Here is a 24,274-nt window from a genome sequence, read left to right as displayed (position 1 = left end):
GAAGATATCTTTTGATTTGTTACAGTCAATGAAAAAACAAGCAGCCTTACAGCTGATGCAACAGCTTTTTCTCCCATTTATGATCAGATCATTTCCATCTATGAGCCACACCTCCTGTCTCAATCATGAAACTGCTACAGCCTGGATGCCTCTACCACAAAAAAACTCAAACACAAGCAAAGCCAATAAGTCTCATTTCTAAAAGGCTAAGCTACTGACTTTGTCCATGTCATGCAAATTCATGTATCAAGATGCATGCTACCAGACTAACCAGACTATTAAAATCTAATTAACAAAACCCAGTCAACGATGCCTGATGTTCATGCCTCATACCACAGCGGGCATTTTTTTCTATACAGTTCTAATGCAGCAGACAGCCAGGTTAGAATTGTAAATTAAAATATTAAAAACATGAAAAATGAGTGCCCAGGAAGCACACAAATGATGTGGTCCAGCAGCACTTTGCAGCTGTCGGGGACCTTGTAAAAAGAAATTAAAAAACAAATAAAATTACATTAACACACGAAGTGGGACAGGTAGCACTGTGAGTGAACAAATAGCGCAGGGGAGAAGTATGGAGGCGAATAAATTAATACAAGTACTCCCATGGAATACTGAATACAAAATAAGAAAGCCCCCTAAAGTAGGCAGTGGAAGGATACAACTCAGTCATTCAAAACAGTGTAAGACCGAAATTCTCCTGGTTGGGACAAATTCAAAAAGAAAACTACTGAAACAAGAGCAGACAACTTTAGAAAATAAAACTACCCAAACACGGGCAAGCAATGGTCGAAATGGGTGGGATTTGAAGGGCACCTTTTTAATTTAAGAAAAACAGTCCCCCTTCTTTTTGTGAAGCATAACCGTCCCGGAGATGGTTAATTCTGACAGTTGAAATGCTTCCACAGGGAGTCGCCTGTGCTGTGAAACCGAGTAAGGGGCAGACAGCTAAACAAGCTTTCTTGCCAGGGTGCTTGCTGCCTCAAACATATGTAAATATGGGGGACTGGTTAATATGCAAATATAAAGAGTGCTTTAAAGCTGGGATTGGCTTTAATTGTTGAAATCACTTGAAGCTTCCTGTTAACACACATTTATTCTTTTTGACAGGTATTGCAAGGGAGTTAGTTACCAGTTGAGCTGTGAAGTGAGTCTGAAGTGGGTACAGTCTTGGTATCACTAAAATATATATTTTAGAAGCACTTTTATTTTATCTTAAAACTTTTTGCACATTTTGTAGAAGCTTATCTTATACTGTGCATAATGCAAGTTTAACATAACGGCTTACATATTCACCGTGCTTTCTATCACAGACAGGGACCTGGTAGCACTAAATATACACAAGTCACTATTCTACTCTGCACAAACCAGAATTCAGTTCTGTAGCTCTCTGGTTTACACAAACAGATCTCTGCCGTGGATTAACTAATACATGTTTCATAATGTACAACGGTACATTTCCCACAGATTAACTTATTTTTGCCTTTATTTTTTATTTAAGCTGCGTATTATTTTATATGTAGTTATTTGAAGGTGAAAGACCGAAAAAAGTTACAGAACATATATATATTTTTTGCCATGCCTTTGAACCTGCCCCTATGTTCACTCACCTCGCCCACATTGCACGCAGCATCACAGTTCCCATACGCCTTTTTTTTTTAATACACTTTGACCACTGTGTGCAAGGGACAGACCCAAAGCCCATCTAAGTATACGTTATGCATTGGAAATAATAGGCCTGCCTTCGGACAGCTAACATTAAAGCTGTCTGTAGCTGAGACCTAAAACTGTGAATCATCTGCTCCTTCTATTTTGCAGGGAAATGGTTTGGCCCACTAAAAGCTTAAAAACAGTAGAAATCACAAGACTGAAGAAACGGTAAACATGCAGGCTGTGTGGCTGCCTGCTTCGTTCGCTTATTTGCCAAGATCAAACTGTTTCTCACTAGTCTAGTGCTTCCTTTCTCATCACATCTACACAATGGGAAGGGCTCCACCGCGATGAGAGAGCAGGCGCAAAACGTTCTAATCAGCAGAGGGAAATTACTGACCATGTCATGTAAGAGAGAGATCTGTAAATTCAGAGCTAGGAACGGGTGTGTCCATCGGATAACAATGGAATGTTCGAGAAAACATACCCAGCTGGGGAGCACGGGAAGCGGGGTTTATCCTCGTGCCCGAGTGACAAGTGTGACAGCAACAACTGCCTGTGGCGCATTTTTTCAAGCAAAAGGAAATGGTGCACTTTTCAGTAAGCAAAGCATTTATTTGCATCTTCCTCCACCTTCAGATGGGATGTAGATTAGAAGAACCATCTGTCGCAGAGCGTGTGAGGCCGTGGAAAAGTTGAGTGTTGTTCAGAAGAAGGGCCTGCAGCAATTACAGCCAGAAATAAACTGCAGACAAAACACGGCCCCTACAACATCAGCACTACCACCCATAAAGAAGCATGGCACAACCCCAGTATCCGCGTCACTCGACAGCCCCTGGACATCATCCCAATTCACAAATAGCATCTTCGTCAGGTTTCCTCTGGGCCTCGGTCACTTCTTTCCTGTGGAAAAGTAGAAAGACAGAATCAGTCCCCAGAGATACTAGATCCCAGTCCTTCATGGTGGCATTGCACTCTGTGTCCCCTCCTCCCAGTGGGCCCGTAAAAAACCTCTTCTCCCCTACAAACCAATATGCTCTTTGAGACATATCCTCTACGCCCAGGGCCACATAGGCTAGGCTATCCCATGCCAGACGTTCTCCAAACCTGACGAATGTGCCATCCACAAGTTAACTATGCCATGTTTGATAGCTAAACTGGACAGCTCAAACATACAGATTAAACCCGCTTTCAGACTAGTAGATGACCAGAACTAAGGGCACGGAGAAACAAACTATCTCGTACACTCCAAGCAGAGACAGGTCCTCTCAATATCCACTCTATGAAGGGTTCTTTCGGCCTCCAGTGAGGGATTACAAAGCATGTTGGTAGGAAACCTCACAACTTCAACTGAAAACTGGCAAAACCTTTATAATAAATGTAATGTGCGACCATAGAACAGTTGTGTATTTATGCACATTATTTATGTGCATATATGGTCCCCAAGTACAGTGCACTGCTAACCACAGAGTGCCACGCACTGCACTACACATACGTTTCCCAGACAAGGCAGCCGGAGCCGTCATTCCAAGACAATGAGCTACCTGCCATGAGGCTCGCTTCCCCACAGATCATGGAGCCCGTGGCTTGGCATGGAGTGCTATTATTGTTGTCCAACACAATTAAGCCGATTGACACTGAGCCTCCATCCACATCTCCCAACGAAAGGCCCTCTTGTGCTCATTGTACAGCAGGAGCCCAGGATTAATAAGTGACGAACTAAAGAAGCCTTAAGCGAAAAATTACTTTCAAGCTATTGTCTCAATTGTGTTCTTTCCTCTGTAGCAATAGACCCCCATGGCTGCTTCTACTCTATCAGGCCCTCCCATGTCCTATTAGCTGAGGCTTACGCAAACCTCAAACTGAAGGTAGATGCATTGTTGTGCTGGACTACAAGATACTCATTTGCAACCTTTGTGGAAAGAATTCGCCCCAAGTGAAACTATTGTGAGCAAGAATCCATTTTAAGGCTAGGACCGCAATATGGCTCACCCAACAAAGGAAAACGGATGCCACCGGACATTCTTATACATATCTAATCACACTTGGTGAAGAAGAACTTAGAAAAGCACTGTAAATGACGATCTGATGCCAGGCACACCCAAGGTCGACTGTACTTAACACGCTCATGCTTGCCACTGTGCACCCACAAAATGAACACCGCAACCCTAGAGTCTTGCACAAAGACAAGTTAGGCCGGATAATTGCATGTCTTGAGCGATACTGCTGAAGACACAACTTTATGCTATTATGCGGTTAAGTAAATAGAGCCCTACTGTGTTTACAAAGGTAAAATAATGACTGATCATTTAAATTTATTGTATTCTACTACTGTGTTTCCTGTGTCTGAGTTTCTAAAGCCACACCACTTTTAAAGGTTAGCCGTGACTGTTTCCTCCCTTCAGTGAGCTGGACCTGTAGTAGAACTTGGCCCCCTGTTATGTTATGTTATGTTAAATTTAGCTTATAAAGCGCACGTACGCCCGTAGGCTTCATGGCGCTGTAGGAAGTTTTCAGAGCATAACACAACAACAGGAGGACCACTTAGAACATCTAGGGATAGGCTTCTCTAAAAAGCCAGGTCTTAAAGGCTAGTCTGAAGGCTAGAATATCTTCGTGCGCCCTTAAAGAAGCTGGCAAGGAGTTCCAGAGGGATGCAGCAAGAAAATGAAAGGAGCTGCCGCCCTGACGTTGTTTCCTAACAACCGGCACAGTGAGCAAGTTTTTGTGACCAGAACGGAGGTTGCGGGAGGGAGTGTATCTGGCAAGCAGGTTGATAATGAATTTGGGGCCTTTGCTTTGTAATGCCCTAAAAATAATGCAGCCGGTTTTAAAAGCCACCCTCTGGGCTACCGGCAGCCAATGCAGGTCTGCCAGGCCTGGCCTGATGGACTGCCATTTAGGAAGCCCGCAGATCAGCCTGGCCGCCTGATTTTGAACCAGCTGCAGCCTCTTGAGCTGCCCGGCTGGAAGGCCCAAATATAAACTATTTGAGTAGTCCAGCCTAGACAGCACAAGGGCGATGGTCACCTGTATCAGGGCAGAATGGGTTAGGAAATGGGCAATCTTTCTAATCTTGCGCAGCTGAAAGAAGCATGCGGAGACAACTGACCCTACCTGGCTTTTCAAGGAGAGGTCTTCACTGAAGGTGACTCCAAGGCTCTTAACCGTGTGGGATTTGGAGGGGGGATTTCCCATCTCCGGAGGCCAGAATTGAGGTCCCCAGCTGAGTTCGCTCTTCCCAGGCAAGATCAATTCAGTCTTGCCTGGGTTAAGTTTTAGGTGGTTAAGACCCATCCATCTCTGGATATGAGCCATGACCTCCCTAAACTCAGTGACAGCATCCGGCGACCCCAGGGGGAAAACCAATTGCAGATCATCTGCGTAATTGAAGATCCACACTTTGAATTTCCTCAAGGAGTACAAAAGGGGACGCAGGTACAAATTAAATAAAAGGGGAGACAGGGATGAGCCTTGAGGGACACCGCAATCGTTCTTAATTCTAGGGGCTGTGAAGGTGCCCAGTCTCACTGCTTGAGTCCGGTCGGACAGGAATGATTCCACCCAGCTCAGGGCAGTACCTCTAAGGCCTGCCTGCTCGACACGGCCGACCAAAATAGTGTGGTCGACCGTGTCGAATGCAGCAGACAGGTCAAGAAGCACCAGTGCCTGGTGGACATCCCTGTCCGCATTGCACCGAAGTGTATTCTGGACTGCCAGGGTTACCGTCTCGGTCGAATGGCCTGGACGGAACCCAGCTTGATTTGGCTCCAGAAATCCAGTGGTTTCCACAAAGTTGGAAAGGCAATTGGAGACGTGAGCCTCCAATATCTTGGATAGGAACGGCAACAGGGATATAGGACGATAGTTTGATGAGTCCTGAGGGTCCAGACCTGGTTTCTTAATTAGAGGGATTAGCAAAGCGTGTTTAAAGCCAGTGGGTACCCTGCCCTGGGTCAGTGATTTATTTAGTAGGGGTAAAATACCCTGAGGGATAGTCCGACCGATTTCCGAAAAGATGTGGGGGGGGCAGATGTCGTTAGGGGATCCGGACTTTACCCTCGTCAAAAGTGAGGAAAAGGTTTTACCATCAATGGCCGGGAAGGTATCTAATACAGAGGGATTGTAAAAAACGTCATCCAGAGGAAGTGACGTTGGGGAATTAGCAATGCTCGATTTGATAGTGACAATTTTTTCTCTGAAAAAATTATTCAGGGAGTCACATAGCTTCTGCGTAGGAGCTATTGAAGGGGCTGTCCTGTCGTTGTCACAGAGTTCATTAACTATATTAAAAATATCTTTGGACTTGTTAGATGACGATAAAATTTTTGTGGAGAAGTAATTAAGTTTGTGTTGTTTTAAAATTTTTTGATAACTTTTCCTAGTGACGCAGAAGGTTTCCCTATCCTGTGAAGAGTAGGTGGCTCTCCACTGTCTTTCTTTCTGTCGTACCCCTAATTTAAGTGCTCTAAGTTCTTGAGTGAACCATTTGTGGGCATCATTGCCTCTGATGTTAGGTAAGTATACAGAGGGGGCGAACAGATCTGCTGCGTGGAGAAGCCAGGAGGACAGTGCCCTCTCATCAACCTCCAGATCTTCGTCTAATGGGGGAAGGGTGTTGTTCAGCGTGTCCATGAACCCGGAGCGGTCCATGGATTTCCATTTGCGGAACTCTTTACCCATGGGAGGTTTGGCCTTGTGCTGCCCTTGAATCTCTAGTGGGAACTGGATAAGATAATGGTCAGACCAAATGCAAGGGCTTATAATAGGAGAGAATGGTGGTACGTTGTATGTCAAGATTTGGTCCAAGCTGTGACCCTTCTGGTGAGTGGGAGAGTGAATGTGTTGGACCAGGTTTAGATCTGTAAGCAGGTCCCTCAGTTCTCCAGCTTGGGTGTCGGTATCTGTTCTATCGAACCAATAATTTAAGTCTCCCACTAGAACAGTTTTAGAGTGCTTTATTACATGGGAGGCCAGTTGTTCTGCCAAAAGTACTGGATAGTTGGCCATGTATTGGGGAGGGCGGTATAACAGAATTACAGTAAGAGCCCCACTCTCTGAGTCTAGTGTAATTACCAAATTCTCTGTGTTGGGGAGGGTGAGAGAAGGTAATTCCCGGAAGTGAAAGGATTTTGAAATGATTGCTGCTACCCCACCTCCAACCTTCCCTTGAGCACGGTTGGCAGTCAGAATGTAGTAGTCTGAGGGAAGTGATGCCAAAATGTCCGGCAGGGAATGAGGGTTGGTCCACGTTTCGGTCAACAACAGGAGATCTGGTTTTTCTTCCATCAAGAAAAGGAAGATGTTGACCTGGTTCTTTATTAGGGACCTTGTGTTGAGGTAGTAGCATCTCAAGTTATGTAATAATAGAGGAGCCGATCTAGGTTCATTCGGCAATGGTGGAGTAGGCTGAGTATCATCAGCCAGCAGGGGAAAGCGGGAGAGCCCCAAAGTTTGTATACGTGTGCAAGTATGCGGCGGGAGTGAAGGGAGGGCTATTCCTGAGGAGGAGCTAGGTTGCAGTGATAGTAAATCATAAGAGGAATACCTCACAAAATGGCCAGGGGGAGTGGGCCCGGGTCCCGGTCGGCCGCGGACGGGCGCAGACGGGCTTAACTCAGGCGCAACTCCGGCGCGCCTTCGTCGCGCCCGCTGCGCTCGTCCGCTGCGCTGACACATATGGACCGTTTAAGTAGGGGCGGGACTCGGGGGTGTGGCGGTGATGTCACTGGCCTCGCCTCCCACCTCACCCGAGCAACCCGGCCCAAGATGGCGGCCCCTGCCGCTGCGAGCCCGCTGAGGCGGTCAACGCTCAGCCGAGCACCGGTGCACTCAGGAGGAGTGATCAGGTAGGTGTTCTGAAGTCCGAGGGAGAGACTGGGATCACAGGATAGTTTCCAAAGTTAGAAGCGCTCCACTGCGCTTAATGCGGCGATATGTTAAAAAAAAATTAAAATACTGCTCCAGCAATGTCTTTCCGCGTTGTAAGTGAATACTGCAGCTAACTTCCTTAGCCACAGGCGGAGACCCCCTGCCACAGGGTCGTCAGCCTGCAAATGCCAAGGGTAGGTTCCAATCCGCCCTCCTAAGTAGGGGCGGGACTCGGGGGTGTGGCGGTGATGTCACTGGCCTCGCCTCCCACCTCACCCGAGCAACCCGGCCCAAGATGGCGGCCCCTGCCGCTGCGAGCCCTGGATTATATTTATTGCAAGAGTTGCCCAGTACCTCTGAACCCCACCCCAATATTTTGGTATCAGGTCTGACAGATTTCATGCTCTGCCCTTCTACCCACGGATTCCCAGACATTGCACTCTCAGGCACTCTGTGGCTTGCCACTGATTTGAAGACATGGCACTACAAGCTCAAACCCCAGACATTGTGAAGGCAGCCAGTCTCCCAGACATTGCTCTGTCAGTCACTGATTCCCAGGCACTGCGGTGTTAACGTTAACTGTTCTACTAGCTTCTAGTATGCAGTCTCTGTACTGACAGATACCAATTCTTAACAATGCACTTCGAGCCACCCATTACCATTCCACACGGTCCAGGGCACTCTGGTAACAGCCACTGATCTGACTATTCTAGCACTCGTATAGCATTAGAGCCCCGTGACCCATTAGGCCTAGCGGACACCCCACACAGTAGGTTAGGATGATGCCACAGCCTCTCTCTGTGGCCTCAATCTTCAACAATCAAGATAAGTCGCCTTGGACATTACATCCAGTGTCATTCACTGCTTTATCAACCAGCCCCTTGGCCATTATCAGGAGCACACCAATGACTAGGACAGTGAATTCTTTATATAAGTGAACCTAAAGGTAGCTCCTTTTACTTTATTGATCAGACCCGCTAGGGTGCCATGGATTACCCACATGTAAGCATAAACTACCACTGTGTACACCTGCCAGGTAGCTGATGGGTAAAATGCATCCACAGGTCCAACATCGCACAGCCATAGTATGGAGTTCTCAACCACAACTTAGACAAAAGTCGTGCCTAAATTGGGCTGTTTGTATTGCTGCAGTCAAACATGGATTCTCTGACACTGAACTGCCAGACACTGCACTGCAAACACAGATATTCTGCTGCCAACCACAGACTTACAGACACTGTGCAATCGGCAACAAATTTATAGATACACCTGTCATCCAAAAACAGCCAGACAGTTTAATCCTAGCCACCAAGTCCAAGGCACTGGACCTTCGCCACTAATTACCATTATTTTGCTGCCAGCCAGTGAAACCTAGACACTACACTCTGAGACCTAATCCTTCCAGTCAATGAGAACCAGATACTACATTGCCAAACCAGTATTCCTAGAAACTGAACACTTAGACGCTATGCTAAGAGCTGTCAATTGCCAGAGAGTAAGTGGCCAGCCACCTATTACCATATACTGCCCCGATAATCATCAAATCCCATATACTTCATTCCAGGACAACGGTCAGTCAGACACTGCATTTCTGATCCCAAACTGCAAGCCAACGATTCCTAAGCATGGTATTCCCAGCTACCGATTACCAGTCATAACTTTCCCAGCCACTGCAACACCATGCTTCAGCGTCAGAGATACTGTGCTGCCAGCCACCAGTTACAAGGGTGTATTGCCAATCAGTAATATTTAGACACCACTGCAAGCCCCTGATTCTCACATACTGTAATTCCAGAAATTGAGCTGGCAGCCACATTTCCCAGACACTCTCCTGCCAGCTAGAGATGCTCAGGCACTGCACTTCCAGTTACCAATTTGATGACCTCACACTATCAGCCACCATTTCACAGACACTGTGCTGGTATATAATCTCCAACTCTAGTGCAAGTGACCAATTTTTAGAAAACAAACAGTTGATGTGATTATCAAATCCACACCTGGTGACTCATAACAGCCGGGATATCTATCGAACAGTTGATTCCCAGGTAAGTAGCAGGGAATCAGCAATGTGGTATCTGGGAAGCCACTCCAGACACTGAGTTGTAAGTCACCATTTTCCACACAAAATATGCACTGCCCGCCATGATTCGGTGTTTACCTGGCAGTTTTAGCCACTTGGGTACTTTTGCTGGATCACTTTTTGCAGTGGGTGGTGTTTGGCTCACTGTTGAGTCTTGTGCAACATCAGAAACTACCAACGGAGCCACCTCCTCAACTGTAGACACTTCTCGATTTGATGGTGTTTCAGTAATGTGGGACCGAGGCATTGACCTGTAAAGATAAACCAACAAGAGTCAGAGCAGATGCTGTGGAAATACATTTGAATCGGGGGGAATGGGGTTTAAAGTTAGCCTCTTTCTGGGTTTTAGCTCAAAATGCAATCTTTTTGGGGAACCAGCTTTCTGTCTGGAAGGCAGAGTCTGGGTCCTCCGGGATCCACAGGACAGGGACTTGTAGGTGCCAGACGATCATTTTTCAGCAGATGGTGCACTTTTACACGACATGGGGCCAGTAACAGAGGCCATAAAACTATGGGGGATTTTATTAAATCCTCTCTTCAAAGGAGTTTGTAGAAAAACGAGTGCAAGTTACGGTATTTAGACAGCAGCCTGGTGACATTGCTCAAACAGGAAAAAAAATTACGGTCACTTTACATGGACAACAGTTGTTTTACAGAGTGCCCAGTAAAAATTCGCCTTCCACATTGCCTAAGCTAGCAGATAGTGCACTTTTTGCAGTGTACAGCAAGCCGATATTGTCAATTTCCAGGTTATAGAGGAAAGCAGATGTACTCTCCACTCTTAGCTAGTAGAGCAGATAGTGCTACTTTTCACTTTGCAGGGGACATACCCTCGCTAGGAGATACCCTCTTCCTGCCAAGACAGTGGGACCCAGACTGATCCTCCAGGTTGGGATCTTGTCTGAACGGAGCCCACCAAAGACTCCAGATCATTCATCTTCCACCCCATCAAAGTCGTTTCAGATGAGGTGTTCTCGCAAACGTGCTCCCTCAAGACTGTTTCTGCCCGGATTCTATGAGCTCTACCTTGCACCCCTAGTTCCCCAATACACTGACCTAGGAAGAAGTATTAACATCGTTAGATGCACCTACTTGCACCTGGACTATGTGTCCTCTCCTCCCGCACGCTCTGAGGCAGTGTCTAGAGCGCAGAGGGTGGTAAGTTACCACTGGCTGCACTCCGTGGCTTGCTGCAGCATAGGTTGTGAAAACATGGGCATACAGCACACTCTTAGCCAATCCCTCATCAGTATGATAAATGGGTTTTTGTCGAATTATGCAAACTCACACAGCATTACGACTATTATTCTCACAGAGGGGTAATATCAAAAGGCAAAGTGTGCCTCAGTCTTCTATGAATACTTTACGTTTTGCCTTTCCGTGTTTTATATAAAAGCCCGGGAACAAGGCACTTAATGGCAATCAACATGTATGTAAGCAACTTTCTGAGATCAACTGGCAGTGTTTGTCGTTTGTGAGCCACCGATGGGCTGAAAGAGCACAGACATCACAGCTTTCAAGCACAGTTAATATACTTGTACAGGAACCCTGCATGAATCCCCGTGCACTGAACATCACCCCAAAGAGGCCAACAAATAAAAGTGAATGAGCTGATGGCCCTGAATTTATTTAGACATCGAGCAGAGCTCATGAAGCACTTTTGTATTCCAGCTCAGAATGTGGCTTCAGGCTTCTGAAAGAATCTTGTATTTAGGAGAAATAACACTACTTAATCATGCCAAACATTTGAGAGCATCAACAAATCGACTGACTACCCATTCACCACACCATCATTCCCTATATAGATTCTCAGAACAAACCCACCCAGCACCTCAACGGTTTCTTCACCCAGTGTCCCTTCCCTTCCCTGTTCTGTCCTGTCCCTTCAATATTGCTATAAATGCTTCTCCTTGTCCTATGGTGTGCTACCGGGCTCATCATTAAGCCCCACTTTATTCAATATTTCTGTCTCTCACTTAGCAACTCTGATTAGATCTTTTGGCCTTTTGGTTTATTCCTCTGCTGACAACACAGACAGTTGGCACCATATCCGAAAACATTCAGTCAACAGCAACAAACTTTCGGGGCGTGGTGAGTGTTGCCAGATTGGGCTATTTCCCGCACAATTGGGCGACATTTTTCCCAATTGTGCGGGAAAAACCCACACCTGGTGGAGGGCTACTTCTTGGGCTGTATTTAGGCCAGTGTGCACAATTTACTGTCCTGTGGGGGGTGCCGACCGCGATGAGTCTGTTGCGTGAAGATCCAGAGGCAAATGAGCACGCAGCGCTTGCTAACACAGTGCACTCTCCGCTCTTCCTCTCTCTCCCTCTCTCTCCCTTCTTCACATTCCCCGCTTCCGCAAATCCAGATCCGGGGGCACTCGTCTTCCCGTCTTGGCCCCCCAGTTCTGGAATAGTCTCCCACTTCATCTTCGCTCCATTCCTATTTTTAGCCACTTCCGTAAAGCCTTAAAAACTTTTCTTTTTTCTTTGGCTTTCCCTTCTTAGGTCCCCTGTGTCCCCCTCCGTGAGTTCTGACCCAGGTCCCCCAGCGCCAGGAAGCCGCTTGGCAGCAGTGCGCTTTATTAAATATTGTTTTCATTTCATTTCATTCATTTCATTTCATTCAGTGCTACTCATTGGAGGAGGACCGATCCAGGGCCTGCCTGTGTGCATATGATGACCCCGCCCACCCTAGTCTAAGAGGCTGAGCAGCATGCATGGATGATTACGAGCGACACGTGAGGGTGCACATGAAATTGTGGTGTGTAACATTGTTTTTAATTACGTAGGTGCAAGCGCACCTGCTTTGCACATGTTTCATCACTACCTAACTTGGTAGTATGTGTGCGGGTCGATGGGGGGGGTCCCCCAGGGCTGTCAATCTTGTAGCGAGCGAAAGCGCTACCAATGACGGCCCTAGGCATAATTTTTTACCCAGCCCCTGCGCGGTTCTATATAGTGCTGGGTGTTGTCGTGTTGGGCCTCAGGCCCACATGATAAGAGTAACCGACACAGACACAGGTTAGTGAGGTACAGTAACTGGCCTCGAGCACGTGCGCTCGGCCCCTTTTATTGACCGGGTCACCTGACTCGTGACGCCGTTGGTGGGTGGGTGTACAGTGTGGGTTACACTTTATAGAAAGACTGGAACGTGTCCCGCAGGACACTACATTCCTCCCAAACTTTAATAAAACTTGAAAAGAACAAAGTCCGAACCAGCGGGGGGAAATAGACATATAATATACGATTGTCACAATTTTACAAAAGTCTCTGCAGCTGCTTGACGGACGACGACGGTGGAAACTTGCAGCTGGAACTACTAGTTCACATGGCCATGACGTCCTGGTGCTCCATGGATGTGTCTTTCTGATCTTTCAGCCTCGCTCTTGTGGTGACGACAGACAGATGCCAAAATGGCAAATCTGAGGGATGTTGTTCTCTACCAGTCCATCTGGTTTCTTTACTGGCGGCAGCGTGGCTTCACTTTGCAAAGGAGGGAGTAGATGCAGGACACCCTTCTCACTAGGACGCCCCTCTCGCGGGTATTCTCCTGCCACGAGATGTCCCGGAGGCCCTCTTCTTCAGGTTTCCGCTGGGTAGGGCGTTCTCTGCAGCGTTGCTCCAACTCCACAAGCCGTTGTGAATGGAGGAGGCGATGAGATTACTACGATGCATCCGTAGCTCCGCCTGGAGGGTGGTTGTTGACTCTTTCCTTTGCGCACAAGTTCCCCTTCTTCCTGGGACGTGCAGGGTAGACTGCGACAGATCCATCTCTCGTGCCAGGGCCCTCTGCCACCGGTGTCTCTGAGGCCTTTGCCCCTTGGATATCCACGGGCTGGTGTGAAGTGGTCAGTTTTCCTTCTGCCGGATGTCTGAGCGCTCTCCACACCCAGGCTTCAGCTCGATCCCAAAGGTGGGTATTGCCAATAGTCCAGCCTGTTCCTTCCTGCAGTCGACGGGTTGTCAGAGGATTTGTAGGTAGAGGCCTGTTCCTCGCCAAGTGCCACAGATGTTCCCTTTGACTTGTAAGCCCTTGTATTCGATGTTATGGCGCATGTCACCTCCTCTTCTGGTGGGTGTGCAGACTTGTCGCACCTCTTCTCACCTTTCTGGGTGTTGTTGTTCTTGATGGCGTCGTGCCACATGACTCCTTTCTTCTTCTCTTTCCTTCATGGTGTTGTGCCCTTTTTCTCCGTTTTCCTTTTCGCGACGCGGTCTGGTCATCTCGCTGCTCTTGTCCTCCTGACCAGGCTTCTCAGAGCGGCGCCCGTTTCCCTCTGGTCCCCACTCTTTGACTGGACCAGTCGCCGCGACCTTCTCCTGTTAATGGTTATACTTCTTGTTCTTGAGGGTGTCAAAGTTCGTTGGTTCCTTGGTCGCGGACCACGTCTTACTTGAACTTCTCAGGCCTCCTGCCGGTCTGCACTGCCGGTCTCTGGCAGTGGTGTTGTTTGGCGCAAGTGCTGATGGCTGGGGTGATGGTGGTTGCCAGCCATGTAGAGACTCTGGATGACAGGTGTTGGTGACTTGCTGGGAGTGTTGGATGTCCGGAGGGACTTGGCAGCCATGTGCCTCCGCTTTGCTGATGTTGACCTTAGGTGGCGGCTTTACATGTAGAGTGTACGGTTCCTCTCTTGCCTGTTGTGGGGCCACTGCCGACTCCATCTTGAGGCGGTGAGAGGGCGGGCACTCAGTGCTGGTCTTCGCCCGTGGCATCTGCGGACAGGAGCTGAGACGCCGATTGACTCAGACTGCTGACGCACGGGGATGGACGGTCGCCTAGGGAAGCGTTGGGATGAGACGTGGACTGCGCTTGCTGCGGCTTATGTTTGGTTCATCCGTGGGGCTGTATCCTGGCTGTCTGGCGTGTCAGGGTGTGCTTCTTGGCTGGTTGTGAGTCCTCGGTCTTCTCCCTTTGTTGACTTGTTCAGCCCACCTGTGCTCATCCGGTCTTCGGGGTGACAGAGCTGTCACTCTTCTTTTCTTCGAGGGCGTTGCGTTTGGACCTCGAGGCGGCGCTGTCGTGGCGCCGGCTTCTGCTTTTGCTCTGGCGTGCTTGGTTGGCTAGTCACTTGGTGAGGTGCTCCTTGTTTGCTGGGCGACGTGACGTCTGTTCTTGTGTTGCTGTTCTTTGGAGCACACGGTGCTGTGGCGGCCTGCCACGTGGGGTGTGCGACTCCTCTCTTGCCTGTCGTGAGTCACTGCCGACTCCATCTGGAGGCAGTGTGAGGGAGGACACTGTTGGTGGTCTTCGGCCTACTGTAGGGCTTCGCTGTGGCAGTGGAGATGTGTGTGTTCTCCGACCTGCGTTCAGCAGTGTTTCTATGTGGAGAGGTTTCCTGGGTGCTGACTGTGCAGTCAGTTTCACAGACGCGACCTACTGTGCGCTTCTGGCTTTGCGTGGTCTTGCGTCTTCATGCTGTCCGTGATCCCTGGGATCGTCACTTGATTCCGTTGCGTTGCTTCTGCGTTGGCGCGCTTTTGTCAGCACTCTTCATGTGCTTCGCTGTGTCTGGAGGGTTGCACCACCGCTCCTGTGACTTCCACTGGCATTGTCGCTTTTGATTCCTCGGGCGCACTTGCTGTGCGTTCTGCTGAGTGTCCTGTGTGGAGTTGACTGCACTCCTGGCGCGTTCCTGCGTTTCTGGCGCGTTTGTGCGCCGTCCCTTTTTGTCCTTAAGGGCTGGGTGGCGACTTGGCACCATGCAGGCGTGGCGGTGTTCTGGTAGATGTGGCAGGCTGTTACGGTCTCTGTGCTTGTTTTGGGGCTTCCTGTCTTGCTGGGCTTTGCTGTCCTTCGCTCTCTGGCACTTTTCTGTGCTGAGGCAGTCCTGGGGCCTTGGTATCCCCTTGCTAGGTGCGGGTTCGGAGTTGCTCTCCTGTTGGGATCGTTCTTCAGCTGACCGCTGCAGTGGCGCTGGGAGCAGTGCTCTGTCTCTCCGGCTTGTCTTGCCTAGGAATGAGGTTTGTGGTCTCCTTTCCGCTATGCCTTGGGACTGTAGGCCCTGGTGGTGGCCAATGTGTTGCTCCTGTTCTGCTTGTGACGTGGTGAGGGTGGTTGCAGCCGGCAGCAACCTCTCTTTCGGCTGAGGCGACTACCAGAGGGTGCACTGTGCATGTGCTCCTACCTCTGTCCTGTCCTTTTCTGGTGGGTGACTATAGTGCTGTATGGTTGTCGCAGTGGGCAACAGTAATTGTCCTGTGGGGATGGGTGCTATGATGGGAGGCACTTTCCTGTTTCTCATGGGTTTGCGTGCTAGGACTCTTCCTCCTGTTGGCCGCAGTGCCTAGGCATGGGTTCTGGGGAACTCCTGAACAGTTGTGAGGTGGTGCAGCCGCCACCTGTGATGTGAGTCTCAGATAGTCTTAATGCTGCTGTGGCAATGTCTCTTAATGGTCATTAGGTGGCACTATTATACCTTCCTTGTGGGAAGTCTCACTCAGCACCTGAGTAGGAGGCTCATGCAGGGGGGCTACTAGCTGTTGCAGAACTAGTTGTGTTTTCCCTGGGCTTGACCTGTGCTTGAGGGGGGAGAGGCCTCCCCCCCCCCCCCCCCCCCCCCCCCCCCCCACCGGTGGCGCTGCATGTGCCGAGGCTATCCGCTGTGGAGTAACTCCTGCTGGCTGAGGGCTCCTTCCTTGCCCATTGTGGCGCGCATCAGAGAAGGCAAAGCGTGGTGAGGGGACTTACTTGCTTCCTTGAGCAGGTATTGAGGCTTTTCGTGAAACAGCTGACGTGTAGAGATAGGATGGCTCCGTCACACAATGCTGGCTGGCAGGGCTGCGTGTCGCTATCTGTGCTTTCGCTGAGGAACGAGTGAGCACAGCCCCTGGTGCGGCGTAGGCAGGTGGCCACTGGGTGGCGCTGTTTGCCGGCTCTCCTTTTTTTTTACTGGCTACCGCGGCCTCCTTCTTACTCGGGTGTTGGGGCACGCCGCAAACAAACTGGTGCAGGGCCTCTCCCCACTGCGATGCCTCTTCCTTATTTGGGCCCTCCACGCTGGGCAGCCGTCCGTGAGCAAGGACAGTCCCGCACCTCGGCTGCACGGTAAGAAGGAGCGGGCGGGGCATTGACTGTCTCTATATCGCTGCCCGTTGGGGGTCACAGGACCATGCGATCGTGGTGGCGGTGTCACTGGCACATAGCGAGCGTTGAGAGGGGTGTTTTGGCACTCTCCCGAGACATGGGTGGTTGCTGGGAGCAGTCCTCTCTCCCTTCACTCCAAGTGCGGACACGTCATGCGGGACAACTTGTGGGCGTTTTGTGGTGTGCAGAGATGGATTAGTTACTTACCTGTAATCCTAGTTCTCTTCCAGGGGTATCCTCATCAAAGTCATAAGCATTAGAATATTCCCGCCTACGTGCGGGACCCCGGAAACACTATATTATATGTGCCCCACATATAAATACACATATATATATAAACAATATATATATAAAAAACAAGCAATAGCAGCCAAATCACATTAGAGCTGAAATATGCTGTGAAGAATTTCCACCATACATGAATAATAAGCATTAGAAACAGGGGAAAACAACATCAAGTTTGTTTAGGAATTGTTTTAATGCTCAGAAAGCAGTAGAAATTCTCAGAACTCACTGGAAGCATAGGAAGCTCCCAGGCTGCATTGCAAACACACAGTCTAACCAGACTGAAAAGCTAACCTGTAGCTAAATAACAAAAAACTGACACTGTGCCTTTAAGGCACTCATGACCCCCTGAATCCCATCATGCCTCAGGAGTGGCAGTTAGGCAGTTGTTCTTTTCGGAGACTGAAAACCAAACCCAATAACACTTAGGTCAACAATATCTCCTTATGAACAAGTATCCATTGCCCGGGGAGGCGGGAGGGTTGCTTATGACTTTGATGAGGATACCCCTGGAAGAGAACTAGGATTACAGGTAAGTAACTAATCCTTCTCTTCCAGGGGATCCTCATCAATAGTCATAAGCATTTGAATAGAATAGCGAGCCTCTCCTCATCTCTGCGGGCAAAGGAAAGAAAAGACAGAAATCTCATCAACAAGCTTGAGTAGACAAAACCGACTACCCAAACAGATTCCTCAAGGAGGCTTGCCCTACTTGAGTGTCAGTCCTGGAATCAGAGTCGAGGCAGTAATGCCTCGTAAAGGTATGCACTGATTTCCAGGTCGCGGCCTTGCATATTTCTGACATGGGAACGTCATGCAAGAAAGCCACTGTAGCCGCCTTCCCTCTAGTGGAATGCGCTTTTGGAGACATCAACAAAGGTTTTCCTGCCAGTTGATAGGCCAGCTTAATGCAAGAAACAATCCACCTGGAGATGGACCTTTTTGCCGCTGGAAAACCAGTTCTCATAGCACCATAGTTCACAAACAGTTGGTCTGTTTTCCTAATCCCTTTAGTCATTTCCAAATAAAACTTCAGCACTCTTTTAAGATCTAATGAGTGAAGTGACCGCTCAGCCGGGGTCGTCGGATTTGGAAAAAAGGAAGGGAGGGAGATAGACTGATTGATATTAAAATCAGATATGACTTTAGGCAAGAAAGAAGGGTGAGCCCTCAGAACCACTCTGTTATGGTGGAATACCGTATAAGGTTCCTTTGCACAGAGCGCCTGTATCTCACTGACCCTGCGTGCAGAGGTAATTGCCACCAAAAAAGCTGCCTTCCAAGAAAGATGTTGTACGGAAGCTTTGTGAATTGGCTCGAAAGGTGGAGACATCAACCTTGATAGAACTAGGTTTAATTCCCACGGAGGAGAAGGATTTCGTACAGGGGGATACACTTTCTTCAATCCCTGGAGGAAATCCTTGACCACTGGAACCTGAAAGAAAGACACCTGGTCAGGCGACTTCCTGTAAGCCACAATAGCTGACAAATGCACTCTAATGGAAGCGTACTTTAAACCAGCTGTTGCGAGTGAAAGGAGGTATGGTAATATGACGTCCTCCTGCCCCTTAATCGGATCCAAATGCTGATCCCTACACCACAAGTAAAACCGTTTCCACTTGAAGGCATAGGATGCTCTCGTGGACGGTCTCTTAGGCTCCTTTAAAATGCTCATACATTCTGGCGGCAGGTTCAAATGTCCGTATTGCAGGACCTCAGGAGCCATGCTGTTAGGTTCAATGATGGGAGGTTGGGATGCATTATCCTCCCGTTCATTTTGCTCAACAGGTCTGGTCTGCAAGGGAGCCGTTTGTGTGGACACACAGACAGATGTAGAAGGTCCGGGTACCACCACTGCCGAGGCCAGTCTGGAGCAATTAGGATCATCTCCATGTTCGTCCTGAGGAGCTTGGACACCACTCTCGGGATCAGAGCCAGGGGAGGAAACGTGTACGCGAACATCCCTGCCCAATCCAACAGGAGAGCGTTCCCCAGCGTCCCTGGTCTGTGGAACCTGGACGCGAAGGCGTGGCACTTGGTGTTTTCGTCGTCTGCGAACAAGTCTATGGACGGACGTCCCCAGCAACGAAAAAGTTCTTCTACTACTTCGTCGTTTAGCACCCAGTCTGGCTGATCTTCGAAGTGCCTGCTGAGTGCGTCTGCTTTGACGTTCAACTCGCCCGGAAGATGCACCGCCACCACTGTGAGACCTCGAGCGAGGAGCCAATGCCATATTGTTTGAGCCTCTCGAGACAGTGGGCGAGATTTTGTGCCTCCTTGCTTGTTCAGATAGAACATGGTTGTCGTATTGTCCGTCTGAACCAGGACTGAGTTGGATGTGATCGCTGGCAGGAAAGCTTTGAGAGCCAGGAATACCGCTCTGAGTTCCAGCATGTTGATGTGGTATGTCTGCTCCTGCGCAGATCACCGGCCCTGAATCTGAGGCGGACCCATTTGTGCTCCCCAGCCGTGCAGGGAGGCATCTGTCACGATAGATAGGGATGGAATGGGTTGATGAAACGGCACTCCCACCATCACATTGTGTCTCCGAGTCCACCATCTGACGGACTCTTTTGTCGCCTGGGAAAGATGGATATGGTCCTCCCAACGACCTGTTGCCTGGTCCCACTGATCCTCCAGGGCCTGTTGCAGAGGACGCATTCTCAGCCTGGCGTGTGGGATGAGAAAAATGCAGGACGCCATGGAACCCAGCAGAGACGCCACCTGTCGTGCTGTTGGAGGACGAGACTCCAGCAGAATCCCGCACTTCTGGTTCATGGAAGAAAGTCTCTCCTCCGAAGGAAACGCTCTTCCCACGCTTGTGTCCAGAACGGAGCCTAGGTAGTGGATGGATTGCGTAGGCCGCAGGATTGACTTCTCCAGGTTCACATGGAGGCCGAGCCTGTGAAGCTGTTGCAGGCACAGATGCAGATCTTGCGTTACCCGTACCGGGGATGGACCCTTCAGGAGCCAGTCGTCCAGATATGGGTAAACGAAGAGACCCTTCTTGTGAAGAAAAACCGCCATGCATTTGGTGAAGACTCGTGGTGCGGACTTGAGACCGAAGGGTAACACCTTGTACTGGTAGTGTTTGTGCCCCACGACAAACCTCAGGTACTTTCGATGTTGCTGCGCAATCGGGATGTGAAAGTACGCATCTTGAAGATCCACCGAACACATCCAATCTCCGGCTTGTAGATGAGGACATATTTGGTGAAGCGCCAACATGCGGAACTTTTCCTTGACGATGACCTTGTTTAGGAGTCGTAGGTCGAGTATGGGTCTGAACTTGTCCTCCTGATCTTTTTTGGGGACAAGGAAGTATCTGGAGTAAACTCCTTGGCCTCTTAGAGCGCAAGGAACTTCTTCTATCGCTCTTTTTTGCAGCAGGATCGTCACCTCTCGACGGAGCAAGCTCAGTTGGTGAGGGCAAGAGCTCTTCGGAGGAATGCACTTTGGAAGAGCACGGAAACGTATCCTGTAACCATTTCGCAGTATATTCAGCACCCACTGATCTCTTGTGATGCGGACCCACTCCTCCAGGTGTTGAGATGCACTTCCTCCCACCGGAGTGGGCAACGGTGTCAGAGGAAGCCACTGTTCAGGCCTTTCCTCCTCTCGGGGCGTTGGAGGACTGCTGGCGGCCCCCCCTGCCCCGCTGGGTTTACCGTGAAACTGGGGTTTTCCCTGAGCTTTGTTCTGCGACCACTGAGGGGTTTGAACCCTCTGCTGGGCCCCTCTCCCCCTGTTGGACTTGAAGCGGCGCTTGAACTCCTTCTTCTTCTCCAAGCCCACCGCCTTCACCGTGTCCAGCTCAGTCTTCATTCGGGTCATTTCCTCGTCTGCGTGTTCCCCGAAGAGGGCAGAACCCGAAAAAGGGAGATTCAGAATCCGATGCTGGGCATCCGGCTTCAGCCCTGTAAGGCGCAACCAGGCCGATCTTCTGGCACAAACTCCATGGGCATAGGAATGAGCCGACAGCACAGCCCCATCCGCGGCCGTGCTGATCATCTGGTTAGCTACCAGACACCCCTCCGTAACAGTTTCCTCAAAGTCCTGCTGATCCTCTTTCGGCAGCTTGGCTTTGAATCTCTCCATCGAGTCCCATAAGGCCCTGTCATACCGACCCAGGAGCGCAGCTGCACTGGAGACTTTAAGAGTGGAAGCAGCAGAGTTGCAGACCTTCCTACCCCAGGAGTCTTGGGTCTTGCTGTCCTTATCTGGCGGGACTGAAGACGAACCAGCAACCGCATGTGTCTTTCTTGCCGCTGCCACGATGACCGAGTCCGCCGGAGGGTCAGACCTCACAAACACCGGGTCAGAAGCCGCAGGTTTGTACTTCTTCGTAATGCGTGCTGGCACTGCTCTGATTGATGCCGGGGTCAGGAAAACTTCCTTGACCGGATCCAAAATCCCTGGGACCAATGGCAGCAGAGGTCTGGAGATGGCCTTTTTGTGCAAGGTTTCGAAAATGACCGTCGTCGTGACTTGAGGAACAGACATTTCAATGTTCAGTTTAAGCGCACCTCTCTGCAGAACGTCCAGGTACGTGCCAATATCATCCACAGGGGAGGACCTGGACGTTGGACTGTCTGTCAAAGTCGGAGAGTAGTCCCTCTTCGACGACCTGGTAGATGAAGTGGAAGAGGTAGACTGGGTACGTCTATGCCGATGGTGAGAACTGCGTCCCCGCTCCCTCGACTTCCTGGGACGCTCTTCCCGTCTAGGAGAGCGCGACCTGACCCGATCCCTTGGACGATGGTCTCTTCTAGGAGATCGGGACGCCCTGGGCGATCTGGACGGCGACCGCACAGGAGATCTGCCCCGAGGGACAGAGGCCTTTCGGCCATCCAGTCTAGGGTCTTTTGCAGGCGATCTAGATCTTCCCCGACCATCCCGCCTAGCGTTCCTTGTAGGCGAGCGGGACCTCCTTGGCGCTCTGGTGGGTAGATCCACAGGCGTTGAGCGCCTGGGAGGGCTACGTTTGTCCATCTCCTCCACCAGGTCCTGGAGAGCTGACCTGTGGCGTGGGCTGGCATATTCCTGCATACGCCTGGTAGCCCCATCGTCTCTCCAATGGTCCAGGGACCGGTACCATCTTGGCGACAGCCTGACGCGCCCCGCAGAAGGGTCTGGCCGACGTTCAGGAGTCCTGTGCACCGGGCTTCTAGATCTGAAATGTGCAGTAGAGGAGCCCGAGGACCGATGAGAAGAATGGTGAGAAGCAGATTCTGTCACCATGATCGTGTCCGAGCGCCTCGACGTCGAGCGCTCACTTCTCGCAGCCGACCGCTTCCGAGGGGTCGGGGGATCAAACAACCTCGACCCCGAATGGTCTTGCGAATGTTCATAGTCTCTCGACGTCGAGCGGCGATGAGCAACCGCCGACGGAGCCTTCTGCCTCGACGTCGAGCGATGGTGTCTGGTCGTCGACGGGGACCTCAGCCTCGACGTCGAACATCGATGACCTGTCGCCGACGGAGGCTTCTCTCTTGACGCTGAACGGCCTGTCGTCGACGGAGCTCCCTGCCTCGACGTCGAACGGCGATGGTCAGTCGCCGACGAAGAGCCATGCCTCGACGTCGGATGCTTGTGCGACGACGGCGGAGGGGTATTGGGCACCCTCGACGCCGAACGCTGCTGCCGCACCGACGGGGACCGCGTCCTCGACGCCGATCGACGAGCACCCGTCGACGGCGGAGGAGTCACCTTTTCCGACGCCGATCGTCGCCTGGTTGACGACGGCGAGGTGACGTCCCTCGACGCCGGTCGTCGCCTGGTTGACGACGGCGGAGGGGTAATGGATCTCGACGCCGACCGTCGCCCGGTTGACGGCGGCGGAGTAGCCTTCCTCGACGCCGATCGCCGCCCGGTTGACGACGGCGGAGGCGATTTCGAAGATGCCGCCTTCGATGACGTACCTGGCCTCCCTCTCGACGGCGAGCCCGCCGTCGACGGCAGCTTCCCAGAGGAAAATCCTTCCTGTGGATCTGTTCTCAGCGCCGAGCCCGACGCTGAGGTAGAAGGACGTGAAGACTTCTTTTTTGAAGACGAATGGGCCTTCTTGGAGCCCTTCTTCACTGGAGATCTCCCTCTCGAAGCTCTGTGGGCCAGGCCATAAATCCGAATTCTCTCCCTGTCCTTGAGAGTCCTGCCTGATAGGTTCTCACAATGTGGACAGGTTTCAGGATCATGGTCATCAGGCAGGCAAACAATACAGACCTCGTGGCTGTCTGTCTTGGCCTTCTTGCTGTTGCAAGAGGGACATTTATCAAAAAGAGATGGCATTTTCGAAGTAAAATGCCCTCCAAACTGCTCAAAAAAGGCAGTATCTTACTTGACTAGGTGGTAGACGTCGAAGTAAGAGCAAAAAGTTTGAAAAAGAAGCAATTTTTCTGCAGAAAATCAGAAAATTAGTGGAGCTGTGTAAACCAGGGTCCTTCACTGAAGGAGCCGGAAAGAACAACTGCCTAACTGCCACTCCTGAGGCATGATGGGATTCAGGGGGTCATGAGTGCCTTAAAGGCACAGTGTCAGTTTTTTGTTATTTAGCTACAGGTTAGCTTTTCAGTCTGGTTAGACTGTGTGTTTGCAATGCAGCCTGGGAGCTTCCTATGCTTCCAGTGAGTTCTGAGAATTTCTACTGCTTTCTGAGCATTAAAACAATTCCTAAACAAACTTGATGTTGTTTTCCCCTGTTTCTAATGCTTATTATTCATGTATGGTGGAAATTCTTCACAGCATATTTCAGCTCTAATGTGATTTGGGTGCTATTGCTTGTTTTTTATATATATATTGTTTATATATATATGTGTATTTATATGTGGGGCACATATAATATAGTGTTTCCGGGGTCCCGCACGTAGCCGGGAATATTCTAATGCTTATGACTATTGATGAGGATCCCCTGGAAGAGAACTCACCTGACCTCTAGCTGTCAGGCTGGCCGGCACCAGGGCTGCAGCTGCGGCGGTGTATGAGCCTTTGCGGACGCCTATCCAGACTTCCCCTGTGACGCTGGTTTAGGCACGCAGTGTTCTTCTTCCTCAGTAGCCTGGCCACGGCTGTCGTGCTGCCAAGGGGACTTGTGTTTGCCACTGTGCAGGCAATGCTGATCCTCTCGGGGCCAGGAGGCGGTGACTAGGTTACCCGGGTCTCAATCCTCACCGCAGTCACAGATGTCGTGGACGGATGAGGACGGCACGACAGGGGGGCGCCGCCCGTCGGGCTCAGTGCATGTCTTCCCCTATGATTGTTGATGAACCGCTGGGTAGCAGGCACGTGGGGTTAGCATCC

At 50.3% G+C, this 24,274-nt stretch overlaps 1 protein-coding gene across 1 annotated transcript in view; it reads right to left on the bottom strand.

Annotated features, from left to right (window-relative positions):
- Positions 1-1,484: 1,484 nt before the first annotated feature.
- Positions 1,485-24,274, bottom strand: part of ASPSCR1 (ASPSCR1 tether for SLC2A4, UBX domain containing) — a 709,269-nt gene continuing 686,479 nt past the window's right edge. The window contains exons 15-16 of the mRNA XM_086931183.1: positions 9,680-9,852; positions 1,485-2,553 (exon numbers count right to left, since the gene is read on the bottom strand). Of these exons, the coding sequence (XP_086787309.1) occupies positions 2,543-2,553; positions 9,680-9,852 (184 nt within the window). The 3' untranslated portion in view covers positions 1,485-2,542. The remainder of the gene's footprint in view (positions 2,554-9,679; positions 9,853-24,274) is intronic.

Source organism: Lissotriton vulgaris, chromosome 7 (assembly GCF_964263255.1).
Source record: "Lissotriton vulgaris chromosome 7, aLisVul1.2, whole genome shotgun sequence".
NCBI lineage: Eukaryota > Metazoa > Chordata > Amphibia > Caudata > Salamandridae > Lissotriton > Lissotriton vulgaris.
This window is presented reverse-complemented; position numbering and strand designations above follow the sequence as displayed.